The sequence below is a fragment of the Polypterus senegalus genome, chromosome 17 (assembly GCF_016835505.1).
Source record: "Polypterus senegalus isolate Bchr_013 chromosome 17, ASM1683550v1, whole genome shotgun sequence".
Taxonomy (NCBI): domain Eukaryota; kingdom Metazoa; phylum Chordata; class Cladistia; order Polypteriformes; family Polypteridae; genus Polypterus; species Polypterus senegalus.
Window position 1 is genome coordinate 4,598,552 of NC_053170.1, and position 23,102 is coordinate 4,621,653.

Here is a 23,102-nt window from a genome sequence, read left to right on the forward strand (position 1 = left end):
GATGCAGATTAACATCATACCCAGAACGCAGCAATTGCAGGTTAAGGGTCTTGCTCAGGGGCCCAAGAGAGAATATTTTATTTCTTGTTTGAACTGACCTCATATTAAAACTGTGCAGGCCTCATCAATTGCTGTCTGGGGTTTAAGCCCATACTGAGTAGTTGGCACATCAGCGTGGACACACCGGTATTTAATCCCACTCTGTAAAGGCATGTGTGTTGTCTTAACTGTCCCTGTATGAATGAGTGTGCCACACGATGGACTGGCACCCTCCCTGAAGGGCTCTTGCAACTCCCTGTGCATCCACAAAGGAATATAAATATATTAAAAGTGATCTCTTGAAATGTCTGTTATTGTTGACATCAGCTCTCATGAACAGGGGGAGAATTCTTAAAATGCTTGGCGCGGGGGGTTACTTCATGACGGGAAATCAAGGAATAAAAAAAAAAAAAAACACACACTCGCCACTTTATATTATATTCTAATAGTCTGTTGAGTCCTTACCAAGCATTATAGTGCCGTGGATTGACGCGAATGGCGTTCCTGAAACACGCTAAGGCCTTCTCTAGCTCCTCTGTGAGAACAAATTCATGGCCAAGCAGCGTATATGCATATGCAAAGCCAGGGTCCACTTGAATCGCTCTCTGGAAGAACTTTATTGCGATGTCGTGCTCTCGCTGCAAACTGAAGCAATTCCCAGCAACACACCAGGCCTAAAAAAAAAAAAGGGATAGGGAAAGGATTGAGGAAGAAGTCAACCATGACAGGCTCGTCCTACACATGTTTAAACATAGGCCACATATGTCTGTAATTGGCTAAAAGAGAGCTGGGGGACACACAGATAATGCAGTGCCTCCTAACCACATAGAGAAAGGAGGAGTAAAGTTCCCCATAACAAGTGTAACACTTTTTAACATAACCCTATGCAAGTACACCAAAAGAACTGTTTTTGAACAAATTCCACCATTTAAGATGATATAACAATCATCATGCCATATTTAAACATTTTAGGCCATTGTAAAATTTATACAAACAGAAATGCAAAGTTCACATATTGAAAAAGTAAGTGCACCCCTCGATGTATCACAACCTCAAATTATAATCAGGTGCAGATGATTAGAAAAATCATTACAAAAGGTCTGGCAGACTACAAGATTCTTCTCTTAATAAGCTCAGAATTTCATCACAGGACCTCCAGGTAGCTCTTGTCTCTGTTGGATGTTAAAATTATTATTATTACTTTTCTGTCCCCCCTGGCCATTGAACCTTACTCTTATTCGATGTTAATGTTGATTTATTTTGTTTTATAATTGTGTCTTTCATTTTTCTATTCTTTAATATGTAAAGCACTTTGAGATACTGTTTGTATGAAAATGTGCTATAGAAATAAATGTTGTTGTTGTTGTTAGAAAGAAGCTGCACAAATTAGATCTACAAAGGAGATCAGGAAGAACATCACGGCGAGACACATGAACACCTAGGCAAAGACCAGGGGCCTCATGCATAAATGGTGCGTATGCACAAAAATGTTGCGTACGCTCTTTTCCATGCTCATGCCCGAGGTGTATGAAAACAAAACTTGCCGTAATGCTGCACACATTTTTACGGCAGCCTCACACCATGCGTACGCATATTTCTGCTTGGTTTTGTAAACGGGCGACACCCAGCCTCAAAGCAGTGCTACTGTTTCTGTGTGGTTTCCTTTCTTTTTTATATTTGCATCCATGACGCAGGCTTTACCAAAACAAACAACAGTAATTGCATATCATTTACAAATTTAAAGCACTTGATTGTAATCAATCTGTAACAGTATAATGCTGCACAGAAAGGCCAAACTATTCCAACTAACATGGCTGCTGTGGCGTTGTTAGAAGACAGCGCATATTTAGAGATCATACTGATTTTCGATTCCATGATGATGACTGGCTTCAAAGTCAATTTAGATTTCCAAGAGAGATCTTCTTGGCGCTGTGTGCTGAACTGGGGCCAGCTTTACAAAGACAGGCACTAAGTAGTTGTGCTCTACCTGTTCTTCTGCAAGTTCTGTGTACTCTCGAGTTTTTAGCCACAGCAGTTTTTCAACATGAACTGGCTGACCAATCAGGTATTTCTCGGTCACCACCGAGTCGCGCCATGCCAGCTGTATGGGATGGTATTATCTGCTTATCTCATCCAGATAAGTTTTCCTCACACTGTGGTTGAACAGGCAAACATCAGAGCACAATTCGCAGCCACATCCAAATTTCCAAATGTAATTGGAGCAGTCAACTGCACGCACATTGCTATCAAGGCACCTTCAGAGAATGAATTTGCTTATGTAAACAGAAAGTATTTCCACCATATTAATGTGCAAATTATCTGTGATGTGAAACTTTGTCTCATTAATGTTGTGGTGAGATGGCCTGGCTCAACTCATGATTCATTCATTCTACAAAATAGTGTCGGGAACAAATATGAAAATGGTGTTGTGTGACATGGCTGGCTTCTCGGCAAGAGAAGACATTTAATATTACATCTTTGGTAAAAACTGTAAGTTATCTGTATGATGTAACCATATAACATGATTACTTAGTTGACAGTGGGTACCTGCTGAAGACGTGGCTTCTCAACCTGCTCGCCAAACCACCGACTGAACAAGAACAACGTTATTATGACCTCCACTCTCCGGCTCGATCGGTGGTAAAATGCCAGTTACAAGTGCCTCGCCAATAATTGCGGCATCTCACTGATCATATTGTGTGAGCCCCAGAATTCCATTATCTCCTCCAGTGGTGTTGACATTCAGATGGTGGGCTACAAGTTCCTTTTGTTGCTTATACCACTGCTTAAGCTACCAAAAGTATGTTTTTCCTTGCCTACGCTTCAACAAGCAGACCCCCATTTCGTATTCGCTGAAATTTTTCTTTTTAACACGTGCTTTTGCCATTTTCTTTAAACACTGAATGGAAAGGGCTTTTTATATTGATTTCCATATTCAAATAGGCATAATTCTAGGAGGAGCCAGGGTGAGGCTGTAGGGTCATGCATGTGTGTTAAAATGACTTACGCCCAGTTTTATGCATCTGAATTTGTTTTTGTGCGTACACACATTTCTAGTTTTGTCCGTACGCCATGTTTTAGTGTGAATTCTATGGAAGCCGTTATACATGAGGCCCCAAGACTTCTGGAACACTGTGCTCTGAACAGACGAGACAAACATATTTGACCACAGTACCAGAAGACACGGCAGAATTTGACCAGAAGAACCTGATAGAAACTATGAGGCATGGCGGTGGAAATGTTTTGAGCTTTGGGGTGCTTTGGTACATCAGGGTCTGGGCAGCTCACCGTCGTAAAATCAACTAGGAATTCTTCATTGAGGAAAATGAGCTTCTATCTTGTGACAGATGGTCTCACAACATAGAGTAGACCTTGCAACATGACAATGACCCACAGTGTGCCAGTAAATCCACCAAGGAATGGCTAAAAACAAAGAAATGGAGATTTGCGGAATGGAAAGGTCAAAGCCCCAGATCTGAATCACATTGGGTGGCTGTGGGGGGATTTGAAATTGGGCTGTGCATGCAAGACACCCCTCCAACATCACACAGCTGCATGGAGGAGTGGGAGAAACTCTCTCAATCAATGTCAGAGGAAACACCGACTTGAGGGAGCCATGCCAACTATCAGAGCCAAGGGGGCATTTTTTCCACAGACTAAAAAGCAATCTCTGTTCATCTGACACTGAATAAATTACTCAAAGTCAAAATTATTTTTAAATTACATCAGTTATCTAAAGATACAGTTTAAAGGAAAAATTTTTATATGCTATACAGAAAAATGTTTTTTATGGGATGTACTTACTTTTTCACATGACTGTTGTACCCCACAAAGCCTAGAAACAGGCCGGTGTTTAGACCATACACACAAGCTGATTATTCAGGCAGATTCAGAACTTTTAGTTAGTGGCAGACCATGAAAAAAAATCAATACCAATTAAAGCTGCCATTTTTAACAGTGTTGCTCATCTTGCTGAACTGAAATGGCATTACCTCTGGGGAGTTCTTATCCATGTCGGTAAGATCTTTTGAAAGGGCAGACAAGGCAACTTCCTTCTGTAGGTGCCAGAGACTCGTGGAATAAATCTCCATGCCTTCAACGCGATAACTTTCTATGCGCCGCACTTCTGAGAATAACCGCTCAGCCTTTAGAAAAGAGAAACGACAGGAGAGCATTTACTTAAATTTATATTGCAGTTATAAACAAACTGGTAAGCGTGTCACATGAAAAAAAAGAAAATCCAAGACACACCTTTTAAAAAATGTAACACCACATCTACTCACATGACCAGGTCACTTCGTGACATACGAGAAGGGTACCCAAACATTACCAGAATCTGTACCTGGTGCGCAATCTAGACGTAGTTGTGAATTTCGCCGCTAGGTGTAGCATACTTACAGTATTCTGTAGCAGTCTGCCAAGTGGCGTTGCTCTGTATTGTTTGTACGCCATCCTGTGTCGGTTTTTCTTGGTGCTTATTAAACGTATTCTGTGATTTTTGTGATGGGTGATCATACAGAACAGCGACTCTGCGTTCAGTTTTGTTTTCTCTTTGGGAAAACAGCTGCTGAAACTGTAGTGATGCTCCGAACTTCCTTTATAGAGGAAGCTTGAAATAAAACACAGGCCTACGAGTGGTTTTCGCTTTTCAAACGAGGAAAATGTCACTTAAAGACCAACCAAGATCTGGCTGGTTTTCCACAATTAGGAATGACGAAAAACTTGAAGAAAAGTTTGCAATGCAATTTACGGAGATTTGTCCTTGGTGTGTGTGTGTGCCCTGCGGTTGGCTGGCACCCTGCCTGGGGTTTGTTTCCTGCCTTGTGCCCTGTGTTAGCTGGGATTGGCTCCAGCAGACCCCTGTGACCCTGTAGTTAGGAGATAGCGTGTTGGATAATGGATGGATGGATGGATGACGTCTGACTAATGAAGAGATTTCTGACTGGTGTGTCTTGGAGTTCTTGCCAACCTCCCTACTTGATCTTTGCTCCATTCGACTTTTTCTTGTTCCCACATCTGAAAAAAAGAACTCAAAGGAAAATGTTTTTGTACCGTGGAGGAAGTCAAAGAAAAACTGCTGCAGGTATTGGACAAAGATTCCTCTTCAGCAATTCCAAAAAGGTTTCCACCAGTAGGAAAAGTGCATTCATTCACATAGAGTACTTTGAGGGAGACTAAAATTTCAGTAAGTAAAAATTAAAACAATTTTTGTTTTCTTTCAATTCCAGTATTTTTGGGTACCCCCTCGTACCTATCAAAGACAATGGGATTCAGTTTTTCCACTTACTTCAATAAAACAAGCCACCAGCTTAAATATCAATTATGATGCATTTTGTTTAATTGTACCTTTCAAAACTCTCAAGGACACATTACAAAGAATATAAAAACAACACTAAATATGAAAAATAACAAAAGTCTAAAAATACTATGGAAATGAAAGGAAAACGTCCAAGACAGAAAAAGAAAATTTTAAAGTAAATGTTTCAACACTACGTTCACATTACCAGGCTGAAGAGACTCAGATCTGATGTTTTCAGGACTGTAAGGACACAGAAATCCAATGTTTTTAAAATTAGATTTGAGTTATGTGGTGCCGGATCTCTGAATTGTGGCAACGTGGACGGTCAGATCAGACTCCATGCGTTTCTTTGACCAATGGCCAGCATTGGGGGTAGGGGAAAAAAACACACAAAGGAAGTGAGCTACAGCTGTGATGACGGTCACAGTCCCACCATTGCCAGCTCCTTTCTCACACCCACATATCTGTTGGTGTGGCGATGCCAATGACAATTAGCCATTTGGCTTTTTTTTTTTTTTGCCTTCTCAACCAATCATGTGCAGCTGAATAACTGCTTGGCGTCTTTCAAAGCATAATGTGATGCATACACTAACTCCTAAGGTTTTGTCACTTTTAATACCATGTGTTGTCTCATAAACGTGACGGTTTTTGTGGTTGGTGACACAAATGACCTGTGCTCAAACTTATCAATGTGCACATGCGTGCCGCTTCGGAAGACAGAGGTGTTCACATTACAGTTAGGCTCAGCAGGTCACTTGTACTTATCAAAACACAGGCAAATTTGATTCAAGCACAAAAAAATCTTAATTGAGCAATGAGGCTGGTAATGTGAATGTAGCGAGATTTGCTTTTTTAATACTACAACTGAATCTGAGTCGGTTCAAAGGCTGAGGGCAGCATGGCTACAAAGTCACCAGCCCATGGAGGACAGAAGACACAAAAAGGTGAGGCAGCAGCTGGTCTTACCTGCATATACTCGGCAAGCTCAAAGTGTGCTCTCCCAATCTGGCACAGCACCCAGCCCGTATTGTAATGGTGTGAAGGCAACTGGCTCAGGATGTTTATCGCCTCTTTACAGTTATAGGAACAAAGTGCTAAATAACCTTTCCCCATGTCACGCAGAAGGTTCATTAGGCCATCTGAAGAGAAAACAAAGACAAGTTGGGAACTCATTCATAAGCAGACTTAACTGATACTCCATGAACTGCCATCCTTCATACACATGCAGAGAACGCGCTACTGCTTACAGGCCAGCCTGGGTCACAACACAGAAAAACGTGTCAAAATGTGGTGCCGATAATCCAAGAGGCTGCTGTGAAAGTGCAAGAAGAAATGTAGAGCTAAAAAAAAAAAGAAATAAGGTGGAATATGCTAAAACACTGGTTCTCAAACTCAGTCTTGGAAACCCAGTGGCTGCAGGTTTTTGTCTCCACATTTCACAATCAGTCAGTCATTTTCCCTCCAACTCATTTCATAAACTCAACACGTGGCTTTTTTTTTTTCTCTTCTTAGAATGGAAAAGCTGTTGGTCCAGATGACATACCTGTGGAAGCATGGCGGTGTTTAGGAGAGATGGCAGTGGAGTTTCTAACCAGATTGTTTAATGGAATCTAGGAAAGTGAGAGGATGCCTGAGGAGTGGAGAAGAAGTGTACTGGTGGGCCGATATTTAAGAATAAGGGGGATGTGCAGGACTGCAGTAACTACAGGGGGGATAAAACTGATGAGCCACAGCATGAAGTTATGGGAAAGAGCAGTGGAAGCTCAGTTAAGAAGTGAGGTGATGATTAGTGAGCAGTAGTATGGTTTCATGCCAGGAAGGAGCACCACAGATGGGATGTTTGCTCTGAGGGTGTTGATGGAGAAGTAGAGAGATGGCCAGAAGGAGTTGCATTGCGTCTTTGTGGACCTGAAGAAAGCAAATGACAAGGTGACCGAGAGGAGCAGTGGTATTGTATGAGGAAGTCGGGAGTGGCAGAGAAGTACGTAAGAGTGGCACAGGATATGCACAAGGGAAGTGTAACCGTGGTGAGGTCTGCGGTAGGAGTGATGGATGCATTCAACATGGAGGTCTGAGCCCTTTCTTATTTGCAATGGTGATGGACAGGTTGACAGACGAGATTAGACAGGAGTCCCAGTGGACTGTGATGTTTGCTGATGACACTGTGAGTCAGTTGGAGGTTTGCTCTAAAGAGGAGAGGAATGAAGGTCGGTAAGAACAAGACAGAATACGTGTGTGCAAATGAGAGGGAGGTCAGTGGAATGGTGAGGATGCAGGGAGTAGAGTTGGCAAAGGTGGAGGAGTTTAAATACTTGGGATGAACAATTCAGAGTAACAGGAATTGGGCAAGAGAGGTGAAAAAGAGTGCAGGCAGGGTGGAATGTGTGGAGAAGAGTGTCAGGAGTAACCTGTGACAGACGAGTATCAGCAAGAGTGAAAGGGAAGGTCTACAGGATGGTAGTGAGACCAGCTTTGTTATATGGGTTAGAGACGGTGGCACTGACCAGAAAACAGGAGGCAGAGCTGGAGGTGGCAGAGTTAAAGATGTTAAGATTTACATTGCATGTGACGAGGATGGACAGGATTAGAAAGGAGGAAATTAGAGGGTCAGCTCAAGTTGGATGGTTGAGAGACAAAGTCAGAGAGGCGAGATTGTGTTGGTTTGAACATGGGCAGGGGAAAGATGCTGGGTATACTGGGAAACGGATGCTAAGGATAGAGCTGCCAGGAAAAGAGGAAGGCCTAAGAGAAGGTTTATGGATGTGCTGAGAGGGGACATGCAGGTGGTGGGGGTGACAGAGCAAGATGCAGAAGACAGAAAGATATGGAAGAAGATGATCCGCAGTGGCAACCCCTAACGGGAGCAGCCAAAAGAAAAAGCTTGTGCATATAGAAAATAACAATTGTAAAAATGCAACTGTTACATTTTGAAGGCTGGGCAAACACTGCAATTTTTAGAAATCGTGGTGAAGAGACTACTCACACTGTATAGCTGAGTCGTCAGTCGTATAAGCTCAAACTGTTTGGCCTGACTGACATGCCACGATGTAGGTGCTCAGACTTCACGTGTAAATGGTCCTGATGGACAGTATCAACCATTGATATTTTGCAATAAAGCTTTATTCATTCATTCAAAAAAAAAAAAAAAAAACCAAAAAACACACAATATGGCTACAGGCTTCTCAAAATCTCAACAATGAAAAGCGCTGCATTGTGGACTCTTGCTGCACAGTACTCTGAAGCCACAAAGACGACAAAAAGGCGTAACTGGACAAGTGGATGATTAGGAAGGCATGGATATTTTAGGTCTATTTTACAGAGAGAGAAATAAAGGTGTGTAATCTATGCAATTTACCATACATTTTTCCTTGGATACTTTTATCATTCGGCTATCTCCAGCAAACCATCTTTCTCCTGTTCCTGGTATGCTGAAGACGACACTTCATATCGGAATGAGTTTGGCTGGCTGAGGCCTCCATGCTCTCCATCCACTTAAGGTGTTCTCTCTGTGCCACGTGTATTGCTATCATTATTGCAACGCACAGACTCAATGGAGTTGCTGCACAATGAATGTTGGGAAATTTCATGGCGACATCAGAAAAATCGGGCTGGTGAGACAACTCACACTACAACATAGCCAACAGAAATTTGTGACACAACAGAAATTCTTCTGATCATATGACAGCCCAATCATAAGATACAAGCAGGTGCTGCAACCCCTCTCTTACTACACGTGAAATGAAGGCTGTTGGCCAACTCAGGGGAGTTGAAATCAGTCAGATACTGCAAATGGGGCTCAAAATGCTGCCAGAAATCATACAAAGCATGCCCAGCTTAAGACATTTAGAAATATTTTGGATTTTTACTATAGGCATACATGCTTCTCTCTCTTTGTTTTTTTTCTATATTAGTTTGTCATTTTGTGTGTCATTTGCCTCTTTAATTGTATCTTATTAATGATGATTAAAAATGAGAAGAGCAGATGTTCGGACAAATAACACCAAATACCGAAAAGCTGCAGCTACCTCAGCATCAGACCCACCAACGCAGCTCATTTAACGCCCGTTTCGGATGGTTTGACACGTCCAATGACACACCTATAAGGAAATTCAGCCCCCATCATGTTGACCAAGCACTACATCTCAGTCTAGCTTGGAGACCACAGGACCTTGCATAGTCAACCCATGAAAGACTGCAGGGCTAACTACCAGTCGTGCTCACCGATACCTGTAACACCTTTCTAAACCAGGCCGTGGTTCCACCATGTTTCAAAGTCACCTCTAGTGAACCAGTAGAAAGAAGTCAACTATTCTGTGCCTCAAGAACTACCGCTCCACAGCACTTATATTTTACAGCACTGTGGGGACTGTATTGGACAAGTGATGAGCAGTGCCTGGTTGTCTCCACACACTGAGGAGAGGCAAGACACATGACAGCCCGCGTGGAGTTTGCTAAAAGACACCTGAAGGACTCTGAGATGGTGAGAAATAAGATTCTGTGGTCTGATGAGACCAAGATAGAACTTTTTGGCCTTAATTCTAAGCGGTATGTGTGGAGACAACCAGGCACTGCTCCTCACTTGTCCAATACAGTCCCCACAGTGAAGCATGGCGGTGGCAGCATCATGCTGTGGGGGTGTTTTTCAGCTGCAGGGACAGGACGACTGGTTGCAATCGAGGGAAAGATGAATGCGGCCAAGTACAGGGATATCCTGGACAAAAACCTTCTCCAGAGTGCTAAGGACCTCAGACTGGGACCTTCCAACAAGACAATGACCCTAAGCACACAGCTAAAATAACGAAGGAGTGGCTTCACAACAACTCTGTGACTGTTCTTGAATGGCCCAGCCAGAGCCCCGACTTAAACCCAATGGAGCATCTCTGGAGAGACCTAAAAATGGCCGTCCACCAACGTTTACTATCTAACCTGACAGAACTGGAGAGGATCCCCAAGGAGGAATGGCAGAGGATCCCCAAATCCAGGTGTGAAAAACTTGTTGCATCTTTCCCAAGAAGACTCCTGGCTGTATGAGCTCAAAAGGGGGCTTCTACTAAATACTGAGCAAAGGGTCTGAATACTTAGGACTAGGTGATATTTCAGTTTTTCTTTTTTAATAAATCTGCAACAATTTCAGAAATTCTTTTTTTTTTTTCGTCTGTCAATATGGGGTGCTGTGTGTACATTAATGAGGGAAAAAATGAATTTAAATGATTTTAGCAAATGGCTGCAATATAACAAAGAGTGAAAAATTGAAGGGGGTCTGAATACTTTCCGTACCCACTGTACATATTTATATGTGTATGAAGTGCTGAAGAGACAGGCCAAGGCTCCGATAACATCTGGAGGCTCCCTCATACCGGATTACCGTCTTAACCCTTCATTAAAGACGCCATAGCCACTGCAGTCCACCTGAGCCTGGCACACCTGGTGGATAGAGACATGTGAGCGGATGTGATTCTTTAGACTTCAGCTCCACATTCAACACAATTACCCCTAAGCACCTCCTCATTATGCTTGCTCTACTAGGCCTGGAACCCCTCTCCACAATTGGATATTAGACCCTCTTCAAAGACAGACCCTAGTAAATCTGAGTAGGAAAAAAATACTTCAAACTAATGATACATCAAATACCATCTTTCTGAGCACTGGTGTCCCACCATGGCTACATACAGAGGCCTCTGCTCTTCACTCTGATGACCTCTGACTATTGCGCCAAGTATAGCATGAACCACATCATTAAGTTCGTGGATGACTGCAACATTGATAGGCCGCATCAGTGGTGATGATGAGATGGCTTAGGAAGAAGGTCGAACAACTTGTGGACTGGTATAAGATCAATAACCTGAAACCAAATGTTGATAAAACAAAGGAGACCACTGCCAACTTCAGGAAAGAACCCTGCCAAGATCCACTCCACTGTGGAGTAAGTCAGGGGGTCAAAGTTCATGGAAGTGGAGATAACAAATGATCTCCTTCTGGACCTAACATACCTCCTCCTCCTCCATCTCCCTAGTCAAGAAAGGACAAAAGAGTGCACTTCCTGTGCCCCTTGCTTCTTAACTAGGAAAAAGAAAATCTGAGCACATCCCCACCAGCATTAGCATCGTTACACTGGTTACCCATGTCATTTAGAATTGACTTTAAAATACTAATAATGGTATATAAAACTTTAAATGGTCTGCTGCTTCTTAGATCATGGGATGCCTGTCCCCCCCAACACTCCAAGATGTTAGATCTTCTAATGGTGGTCTGCTTATTATTCCAAGAGCTAAGCAGAAAAGAAGTGGTAAGGCGGCCTTCTGCTGTCACGCACTAAAAATCTGGAATACAGTACAACATCGTAACATGAATGTCTCCGGACTCAAAAAATTCAGAACACAAATGGGTCGTTCAAATTTTTTTTTTGCGACCCAATCGAGACCTGACCAGCCTTTTATTTAACTCTTTCAGGGCGGGTGTTGACTTATGTCGACACTTTGTGTTGCGGCGGATGTCGACTCCGGGGGTAGATGGCGGTACTCGGCTGTAAACGTCTACAAAACCCGCTGCTATGTTACAGTTCGGCTCTCTTCGCCAGCAGCACTCCCTCTACCTGAAGAATGTTACACACTGGTGCCACTGTTTCAGACTTCTGTTACTGCAGCCCGCCGGCCAAAACGAAAAAAAAATAATTATAAATTAGCCTTCAAAGAGTTAAGTTACTTATTCATGATTATTCTGATCTAATTTTGTGCTTTTATTTGTAACTTTCACGTTGACATTCTGTAAAGCACTTTCAGCTACATCCTGTGTATGAAAATGTGCCCCAATCCCACCCTCACCTCCTTCTATTGAAGCAGCATAGAGAAAGTCCTGACCACCTGTTTCCTTATTAGCTCTCTGGAAATGTGTTCTTTTGAAATTGCGGCACATTAAGTAACTAAACAATATAGTAATATGACAGAAAAGGCGATATCCCTCCCATCGTGATTACGGCGGTACAAGAATCACATGAGGAAAATATACTTATACCTTAAATTTAATGACGGTTGACGCGGTTACAGACTGGGAAGCATATGACAAAGACTTTTATCCAGGTGGGAATCTGGATCTACGCAGTCTGCCATTTTTCGTCCCCACGCTGAGAGGATTTTCGGACTTTGCCGACACGTGCCTCAAAGGGTCTGGCTGTTGTCCAAGCCTTTTAATACTGTCTGCTTCACTTGCTGGTCTTCTCTGTCTCCCAACAAGGGCAGGTAGGGACTGAACTCCTCCTCCACAAAATACAGAAATATCATAACGCTTACATGCCAGTTCTCATTCTCCCAACAAGGAAAGAAGATTTGGTGCTGACAGAGGACAGAAATATTGTTCTGTGTTTAGGCTGACTATACAATCCTCCAGTTATCTTTGGCTATCTAGTCTATGCTTGGCTAGCAATTCTAAATGCCGAGCCCCTGTGTGCCACACTTAGCATGCACATGCGAATGAAACTCATAACAGTGTTGTCCAGATATAGTGACATAAATATTAAAGAAAAATGTATTATAACACCACCTCCATCTGTGTCTGGTGTGAGGACTGTAATGGCTCTGGATTTCCCTATAGAGAGTGGTGACAGCAGCGGAGAAAGTCACTGGGACATTCAGGAAAGTCTACAAGGCCACCCACATTAGAGACCACCCCTCACAATGGACAGTTTACCCTTCTGCCCTCTAGCAAGAGGTACCTAAGTATCCAAATCAGACAAGCCAAAATTTCATCCCACAAGCCATTAAGACTCTTAAGCAATGATCAGTGTGATAATGCAGTGCTGGTCTGTTAATACAATGTAATATAAAAGTCATTCATTTAAACCACAGATCTCAAACTCCAGTCCTGGAGGGCCGCAGGTTTTCATCCAAATCTTTTTCTTAATTAGTGATCTGTTTTTGCTGCTAACTAACATCTTTTGAATTCATTTTAATTGACTTATTTAAGAATTGTTCCCCGGAATTTCATTATTCTTCCTCTGAACTGCTTCACTTCTTTCCTTAAACACAAATGACATGTGAAGTGAGTGAGCCTACAGGAGGCCAACTAAGTCAGGGCCTGAAACGCCAAACAGTTTCACTCCAACCAGTTGCTTAATTAGGCTGTGATTCTTGTTGTTAATTAAACCCTTTCTTTAAATTCCATGGCTTGTTGCAGCTCTCATTGTGTAATAGCAGAAATTTTCAAAATTGTTGAGTTTTTCTTTATTTTTCTAAGAGCGCTGTTAAAATGTATAGGGACCTGAGCAGATCAACATTCCCGACACCTCCGCCCTTTTTATTTTCAGATATTGTATGAAGGACACAGTTTGCTGGTCATGTTTTGGATCATTTTGTATTTTAGTAATGCTTGGTTGCTAATTCAGGAAAAAGAAACAATTATTGGGTCTTCAAGAGCAAGTCAATTAAAATGAATACAAAAGAAGTAAATCCGCATTAAAAACAGGTTAAAATGAAAACCTGCAGCCGCTGCAGCCCTCCAGGACTGGAGTTTGAGATCCCCGATATAAACCGTTGGTGATTCTCTGTGGTTTAATCTTGCTATTCTAGCTGTTAGTCTTGTTGTCTGTTCTTCCACATAATCGGGCCGGTGATGCAATTTTTCGTTTTGCTGTGCACTGCAGTATGTGGTTTCAAATGACAAAGTTAACCTTGATTAGCAAATAATGATTTAAAAAGGAACACCTGGAACACCAAAATGCTTAAACAACACCTTGCAGCCCAATTAAAAATCCAGAGTTGGTTGAACAAAAACCCGTAGCCATGTGTAACCCTAAAGCACCGAGTTTGAAATCCAACCACCTTAGACAAACAAGACAGCACCATTCACAGGAAGTGAGGTATACAGTAACGCAATGAATAACTTGAACAATTTCCGAAGCAGCAGGACAACCCCTAGCTGGTGCAAATCTGTCAAAATAACAGTAAGAAAGCCATACCTGCGGCCGCCTTCTGCATATTGAAGGCTTGAACTTGTGGGGTAACAAAATTGCCCTTCCCTTCAGAAACGGAGTCGAGCTTCAGGATCTCAATGCTGTCATTTATGTTTGACGGAGTGATCCCCCCTTTGCTCGTTTTTGTCTTCGTCTTTCTATTTGGAATCTTCGTTGGAAACTTCATTTTTAATTTCTTACTGTTTTCCTGAAAAAGAAAAGGTGGGCTTGACTGATGTGCATGTTCCAGGTGTCACAGCACTGCACTGCCTAAAAGTCACGTACTTGTTATATCTTTGAAAAGAATCGAACACCTTAAATCATTTGCCAGAGCCCATTCACTGAGGTTTTAGGAAAACATGCCCTGCGTACCACTGCTAACATTATTTTTGCATAGTTTTAGCACTTTATGGCATCAAAATCAGAAATTAATAAACAAACATTTTCCCCATTTAAACTGATTTAAAAGAGAAGATGCGAGCAGATAGATGCCATGTCTGGTCCAGTCTGTGGCTGATCCCATATACAGTATGACTGGAAAATTGCCAGCCTCAATGTCATTTATATTCATATTTTATATATATATATATATATATATATATATATATATATATATATATATATATATATATATATATATATATATACATACATACATATATATACATACATACATATATACATATACATATATATATATATACATACATATACATATATATATATATATATATATATATATATATATATATATATATATACACATACATACATACATACATACAAATAAGACCCACATGTATTAAAATGCAATGTTTTCCCCAATTCTTTAGATAACTGAATATTATTATTTTATTAGAAGTACAGCCAGAAGGGTTACTGCTAATAAATCCGGCCAAGCTGAGAACTATGAGGTGCCCTGAACACCCCCAAGGGCAGCTTTAGACGTGTGGAGGAGCTCGCTTTACGCACGCTCAGTATTCCATCCCAGTAGTGTACATGCGATAATGAATGCATGGAATCTCAAGGCATGTTTGTGATTGTTTTTTGCAAAACTGAGTGACATACTTTGATAATTTCAGCTCTGGTAAAGCTTTTAAAATCCTTCATCTTACATATAAAGCCTTAAACAGCCAAGAGTCCTGCTTACTTATCATTACTTACAACCCGATGTGTGCATTAAGACCTCAGGAAGTTGACCTACTAAATATTCCACAGATTAATAAATTAACAGTGGGAGGTCAAGCCTTTAGTTACAGGGCCACAAAGCTGTAGAATGGTCGGCCTTCTTATATTCAAGATGCGTTTTCAGTCACAGGACCAAGACTAACAACGTTAGTCTAGTAGTGTTGACTTTCTGGTATACGAAGTACAGGGAAAGTATTGTAATTGTCCAAAGACTCAATGGTGAGATTTCGATGAATCTCGACATTTTAGACCTCCCTGACTTTCCCGTACACAAAGTGTAGGAAAAGTATTGGAATCCTCCAAAAATTGATGAATCGCAACGTTTTAGACCTTCGAGTCCGAAAATACCATTTTTGGAATTGTGTCTGTGTGTGCGTGTGCATGTAAACACGATAACCTGAGTACACTCTCACTTAGGTCAGGGGTCCTCAATCGCGGTCCTGGAGAGCCACAGAGGCTGCAGGTTTTTGCTCCAACCCAGTTGCTTAATAAAAAGCACTCATTGCTAAAGTAACACTTCTGCTTCACTTTAGTGATTTTGAGCCCTTATTGCTTAATTTTGTCTTAAACAGTTATTTGAATTGCTGCTTATTATCAATAACATGCAAATGACACGAGAGAGCAGCATTTCTCCATTTAGCTTATTTACATTTACACCTGTGTGTATTTATCTGCACTATTGGGTTTAATGAAATACTTGGAAGAGAAAAAAGTGAAGGACTGAGAATTACTCGTCCATTTTAGCCTTCAAATCATTTGCATGATAGAAAGGGAAAGAAAATCTAGGATATGAGAATGACCTGACATAGCAGAGTTAATTTAATTTCATAGCTTGTTAGTGCTTTAGTGGCAAGAATTGCTTTCTAATTAAGCAACCAGGTCAGAACAAAAACCTGCAGCCACTGCGGCTCTCCAGGACTGGGATTGAAGACCCCGGACTTAGGTCAACCAATTTTTTTGCATGCAAATATTACGTACAAAATGTACATTTCCCTCAACTTTTGGGCTATTTCTGTTAACCGCAAGTGGTAGTTTACTTTTTATTCATGTAGCTACAGAGTCTGATTTATTCAACTTTACTTTTATAATAATAGTTCAATATCTTACTAATTTGTTGTTGATGGTTCTTTAATGTACAGAATATAAAAACAGAAGCACTGTCTTGTGGGTTACTCTTCAAATATCCATCCCCATATCTGAGTATTCAAGAAAGTTTAGGGGAGACCATCCATCCATTTTCCAACCCGTTGAATCCACTCCCGATTTTTTAACTCGCACTCGCAAATGTGTCCATATTTCTCCAGTACTTGCCCCTCTTCACTGGCTTCCAGTTCGTTTTCGAATTGATTTAAAAATTTTGTTATTGGTTTTCAAATGCTTAAATGGACTGACACCTTCTTCCCTCTAGGATCTTTTAAAATTTACACCCCAAAGAGGGCACTTAGGTCATCAAGCCAGTTGCTCCTAGTGGTCCTTAGATCACAGTATAAACGGAGGGTGACCGGGCTTTTTCAGTAGCTGCTCCCTCTCGGTGGAATAGTTTATCAGAGGAGTGTATCAGAATGGCTCCCTCTTTAGTTACATTTAAGTTATTACTGAAGACTTACTTCTTCACACTGGCTTTTCAATTAATGGTAGAAGCGAGTCTAATTTTTTCCTCTCTCTTATTGACATCTAGTTGCTGCTATTTTAACTTATTCCATTTTCCTATTCTATTCTTTTACAGTGGAACCTTGGATTACGAGTAACTTGGTTTGCGTTTGTTTTGCAAGACGAGTTTTAATAAATTTTGACTTGATAAACGAGCGAGGTCTTGCAATACGAGTAGTCCATATACGCTTGTCTGCCGAGCATCACGTGATCCCAACTGAGCTGATGGTTCTTCTCTCTCTCGCTGCGGGATTGTGGGTAATCAGTCGGCGTGCCTCACTCATATAGTCAACATCCGTACGAGCGCATACGGTTTACTACAGCATTGTGACCACGTGTGTGTGTGTGTGTTGTAACGTGCGAGTCCCCATCTTGCACCCCAAAACACGAGGCTGAGTCTCAGTACTTTAGCAACACCAGCTTTATTCAGCTTGAAACAGGAACAACGCGGTTATTTATTGTAGCGGAATCTGCCACTCTGCTATACACAGACACAGCAGTCAGGCAGGGTCGTGCCCAGGTTAGTGGCCAAGTAATACTGTGCCCTGCGCATTTCTAATGTTCCCTGTATCACCCATCAACAGCAGGCGCTTATACCATATCCGCTATCTTTTCGGATTCGCTTTTATGGCGAACTGCTACAGCGCTTGGGAGCCTTGTGGTTGCTTCGGGACGCTCTTCCGTGTGTCGTCCCGTTGGGTGAAAACCCACAAGAGTTTAGAAACTCACTCACACCGGCCATGATTCTTTTCAAAGGTAAAGTGTAGGTTCATTTCTTTTATGTATTTCTACTTTATATTTTGTATTAATCATTTTTATATGAATAGTTTTGGGTTGTGGAACGAATCATCCGAGTGTCCATTATTTCTTATGGGGAAATTCGCTTTGATATACGAGTGCTTTGGATTGAAAGCCGTTTCCGGAACGAATTTCGCTCGCAAACCGAGGTTCCACTGTATATTCATTTATTTTTAATTCTATGTGAATGATTTTTTTATGCGATTAATTTTATTTTTGATTGTACAGCACTTTGGTCAGCGTTGAATGTTTTGTAATGTGCTTTATGTTTTGTTCTTGTTGTATACCCTGACAAGAGGTGCGGTTTACCTATGTGTGAGGGAAAATCAAAAAGTACTGGCAATTTGAAAATTAACCACAACAGATAGAAGCTGATGTAATACATCATGTTCACACAGTGTGGCACTCTGCCGTTAGGCTAGTTGAAGAAGCCCAGGTCAAATAAATGTGGGGTTCCACCACTGTTAAACAATGCACCATAGTGAGATGTCTTTGGGCAGAGGAAGTGAAACCGGCTGAAATTCACTGAAGGATGTTGGCTCAGAATGGAAGTGAAAACAGCCGATTCAACTAAATGTGTAGAAAGGCTTAAAAGAAAGACGGACAAGTGTAACCGACAAGCCTTAATCTGGTCAACCAATTTTACTGCACACACAAACCCACACTGACAAGGCGATGGGCAGCAACAGCACACATCAGCTATGGATTGTCACAGTGCAGGATGACTTGGGGTACCATAAGGTTTGCACAAGATGGGTACCAAAAACAGCTTACTCATATGCACAAGCAACAGTGTGGAGGTTGCAACCCAATTCCTAAAACATTATGAAGATTTGAGGGTTTTGAAGCAGACTGTCACCGGAGATGAGAGATGGGTCCATCAATGGCAACGGAAAAACAAGAGACAAAGCTTACAGTGGAAAAAGTGGTCTTCTCCATGTGGACTATGGCCGGCCAGTCATCCTGGCCAATACCCCCAGGCCGCCAGATGGAGCCCTCCCTGCAGCATGGAGGTGCCCCGAATGCCAGCAGGGAATTATGGACATTGGAGTTTTCATCCACAGCCCTGCTGGGTACCACAGGGGCCCCTAGAAGGCGCTGCAGGTAGGAGCAGCGAGACATTCACATACAACCCGGAAGTGCGTCATAGTCACATGAACAAAAAGACAGACGTACTTCCGGTATGAAAAGACGACTTTTGGATCTGACCCGGAAGTGCTAAGAAGTCACATGGAGTCAGGAGCACTTCCGGGTCATGGACTATATAAAGGACTGTGGGAGATCCCAGAGTTGAGCTGAGCTGGGTGGAAGGGTGGCAACGCATCTGGGAGAGGAGGATTGTGATTGATTATTGATTTATTGTTATTAGATGAGTAGTGTGGAGAGGAGGGTGCTTTGTGCATGCATTTGCTTTAATAAAGTCAACTATTGGACTTTTACCTGGTGTCTGGTATATAGTCTGAGGGTTCAAGAGGACGATAGCGCCCTCTATCTGTCACATCCAGTAAAAAAGAAATTCAAACCATAGCCCTCCACTAAGAAAATCATGACGACCTTCTTTTGGGACATGAAGGGGCCTAATCTGGCACATTTTCGGAAACCAGGACAACCAGTCACCAGTGTAATGTACTATGCCATGCGTAAACCTGCAATTCAGAGCAAAAGAGAAGGAATTCCGTCAAAAACAGCCTTGCGGCACCATGACAACACGCACGGCCACAACGGTGGAGGGCACACAACAGCCACCCCTTACAGCCCTGATCTGCTACTCTGCAACTATCACATCTTCAGTTCACTTAGAGACTCCGTGTGGTCGCAAGTTCACCTCTAATGATGAGGCTAAGGAAGTGGAGCAAACGGGGATACAGGAACAGCCGAGAAGCTTCTCCACCCAAAGAATGAAGAAGTCAGTGGAACAATACAAGAAATGCATCGAAGTGCAGGGAGACATCATGGAGAAGTGATAGAAGTGCTACGTTCTTCTGTTCACAGTCACCAGAATTAAAGAGGAAGTTGCTTTTACTTTTTGATTTTCCCCTCATGTATTGCAGCTCGTTTGTTGATCATCTGTACGAAAACATAAGCATTACAATAATTATGTGTTACTAACCCTACTCTATTCTGTTTCTCTTCTCGATATTCTGCTGCGGCACACGGTGCCACTGCTCTACTGCCAAACTGCTTTCCTGCCCATGAAAAAGACACCCGAGAACATTTGGAGGCCTTGGAATCAATGGATCAAAAGATTCAGTCATCAGATTCGACAGCCCACCGATGACTCTACTAAACAAAAAGGTGGCGGTAGGTATCAAGTCTGAGGTAATGTGAGGTTATACAGTGGCAGAGAGTTACGGTGCTACGTGATTTATTTATTTGGTGAAACATGACGTTTAAAATGGGTGGCAGGGTGGCGCACTGGTAGCGCTGCAGCCTCACAGTTAGGAGACCCGGGATCACTTCCCAGGTCCTCCCTGCATGGAGTTTGCATGTTCTCCCCGTGTCTGCGTGGGTTTCCTCCCAAAGTCCAAAGACATGCAAGTTAGGTTGTTGGCGATCCTTAATTGTCCCTAGTGTGTGCTTGGTGTGTGTGCCCTGCGGTGGGCTGGCACTCTGCCCAGGGTTTGTTTCCTGCTTTGTGCCCTGTGTTGGCTGGGATTGGCTCCAGCAGACCCCCCGTGACCCTGTAGTTAGGATGTAGCGGGTTGGATAATGGATGGATGGATGACGTTTAAAATTTGAAATTGACAAATCGTCAAGTGTGCCATAACTCCATAATATTGTGCTTACTTGACAAGTTTAAAATTATAAAAAACAGAATTTCTGAAATCAAAGAATATGAACTGCAAGCCCAATCCGGTGGCACAGTGGTAGCGCTGCTGCCTTGCAGTATGGAGATCATGGGTTCACATCCTGGGCTCTTTCTGTATGGATATTGCAAAGAGCTCTCAGTAGTGAGAAAAGTGCTATATAAAGAATTATTAAGTTAACCTGCAAAGCATCTATCCATCCATTATCCAACACGCTATATCCTAACTACAGGGTCACGGGGGTCTGCTGGAGCCAATCCCAGCCAACACAGGGCGCAAGGCAGGAAACAAACCCTGGCAGGGCACCAGCCCACTCAGACACACACACACACACACACACCAAGCACACACTAGGGACAATTTAGAATCACCAATGCACCTAATCCTCATCCTTAGATTTCCGGCACCGCATCCGAGTGGCAGCCTTTCCAGCAGCTCCGTATATGACTTGATCTTTTTACCTTTTTATCTCTATTTTTCTCTATTTCACTGATCACTTCTACCACTTTCTTTTATGTGGAATTGCTCCCTGGACACTTTTTACTATTTTTTACTCGCCTATTCTAGTAGTCAACTTAAAGCACTGAGAAGAAATGCTCATGCCGGTGTGCTTCCTTATTTACCTGACGAGGTAAGAAGACGATATCGGGACAGCCGAGCCGGCGCAAAGAAAAAAGATAAGATTAAATCGAGACAACTTGAGAGAAAATGGCGTTATAAACCGTCGGTGCCATCTGTGATCCTGGGAAATGTAAATTTTTTTTGTGAATTTCCCCTTGGGATTAATATAGTATCTATCTAATCAAGGCTTAATTTGATTGGAGTTTTAAAGAAATTTCCAAACTTTTTGCACGTTTTCATCAAATTCAGTTTTGCTACTTCGTTCTTTGCTTTGAAGGTCAATGGCCGATTGTCTTCCTCGTAGCAGCCATGAGTTAATGTATCTTGTAGGAAAGAAGCATACGAGTGGAGGGCCAACCAATCGTGTGACGTGCAGAGACTGTAACAAGGCTCTCACGGGATTAACAATTAAGAGATTCATCCGTGTAAACCCAAATTCGCACTCACTTGATGAAACTGGAATACAACTAACAGCGTGTTACAGAGACTGCAGTTTTTCCAATGAGGTACTAACAGAATCCGCAAGTCGTATATATCTTTTGGATAACTATATGTACTAATCGATATCATGTGCCATTTTCACAGCAAAGGTATGTCACAAACACAGTCCTGACTGCAGAATGAACAGCAGGTCGAGGTCTCCAGGACTGTCACTGCGTCTTACTTGGTCTTCAAGTTTCTTCATTATATTTGACCGTGGAGCATTCAGAGGTTTATTTTACCCAATGATGCTTTTAACTTTAGCTTTTGTAATTCCTTTCCTCCAATGTCCACTGGCCACATTTGTCAACAAATGATTAGACCACGGGTGTCAAACTCCAGGCCTGGAGGGCCGCAGTGGCTGCAGGTTTTCTTTCTACCCCTTTTCCTAATCCGTGCCCAGTTTTTACGGCTAATAAACTTCTTTTCCCTCTATTTTAATAGCCCTGTTTTTAAGGATTAAGTCTTCTGAATTGATTCTTTTCTTTATTAAATGACAGCCGAACAGAAATGAGACTTGAAACGAGCCAACAGATGACCAGCTAAATTGGGGCTTCAAACTCCCAACCAGTTTCTTAATGAGACGCTAATTCTTGCTGTTAATTAAACCCGTTATTCAATTCCATGGCTTGTTGCTGCTCCCTTTTTGCCACAGTAGACATTTCCAGAACGGTTGATATTCTGTTTGTTTCTAAGAACTCCTAAAATGTTTTGGTAACCTGAGGGATCGACCTTACTGAGACCTTCATGTCTATTTTCAGATTTTGTTTGATGGGTACAGGTGAGCTGGTCATGTCCTGCTGCTAATTAAGGAAAACACAACTAAGGGGCCCTGAGTCAAGCTAATTAAAGCTAAGGCTAAAGGTGGTAATTAGCATCAAAAACTGGTCACTAATTAAGAAGATGGTTAGAATGAAAACCTGCAGCCACTGTGGCCCTCCAGGACTGGAGTTCGACACCCCTGAATTAGACAGACAGTTTCAGTTTCCAACTACTTTGTGTTTTTATGTACTCATTACATAGTTAGCCAAGTTTATAATTGTATTTTTCATGAGGACTTGTCACAGCACTCTGCACTCCCTGGCCATCAGACCTTACTTTTATTCTATGTTAATTAGTGTTCCCTAATTCTATTTTCTTATTTATTTTGTCTTTTTTCTCTTTCTTCATCATGTAAAGCACTTTGAGCTCCAATATTTGTATGAAAATGCGCTACATAAACTGAACCAAATAATAAAATACGAGACCCATACAGGTATTAACGATGCCAAAAAGT

General features: G+C 42.0%; 1 protein-coding gene across 1 annotated transcript in view; it reads right to left on the minus strand.

The window, feature by feature from the left end:
• cdc27 (cell division cycle 27) overlaps positions 1-23,102 on the minus strand; it is an 88,887-nt gene that overhangs the window by 20,688 nt on the left and 45,097 nt on the right. Inside the window, exons 11-14 of the mRNA XM_039739776.1 lie at positions 14,289-14,490; positions 6,305-6,477; positions 4,032-4,184; positions 505-713 (exon numbers count right to left, since the gene is read on the minus strand). Coding sequence (XP_039595710.1) covers positions 505-713; positions 4,032-4,184; positions 6,305-6,477; positions 14,289-14,490 — 737 coding nt within the window. The remainder of the gene's footprint in view (positions 1-504; positions 714-4,031; positions 4,185-6,304; positions 6,478-14,288; positions 14,491-23,102) is intronic.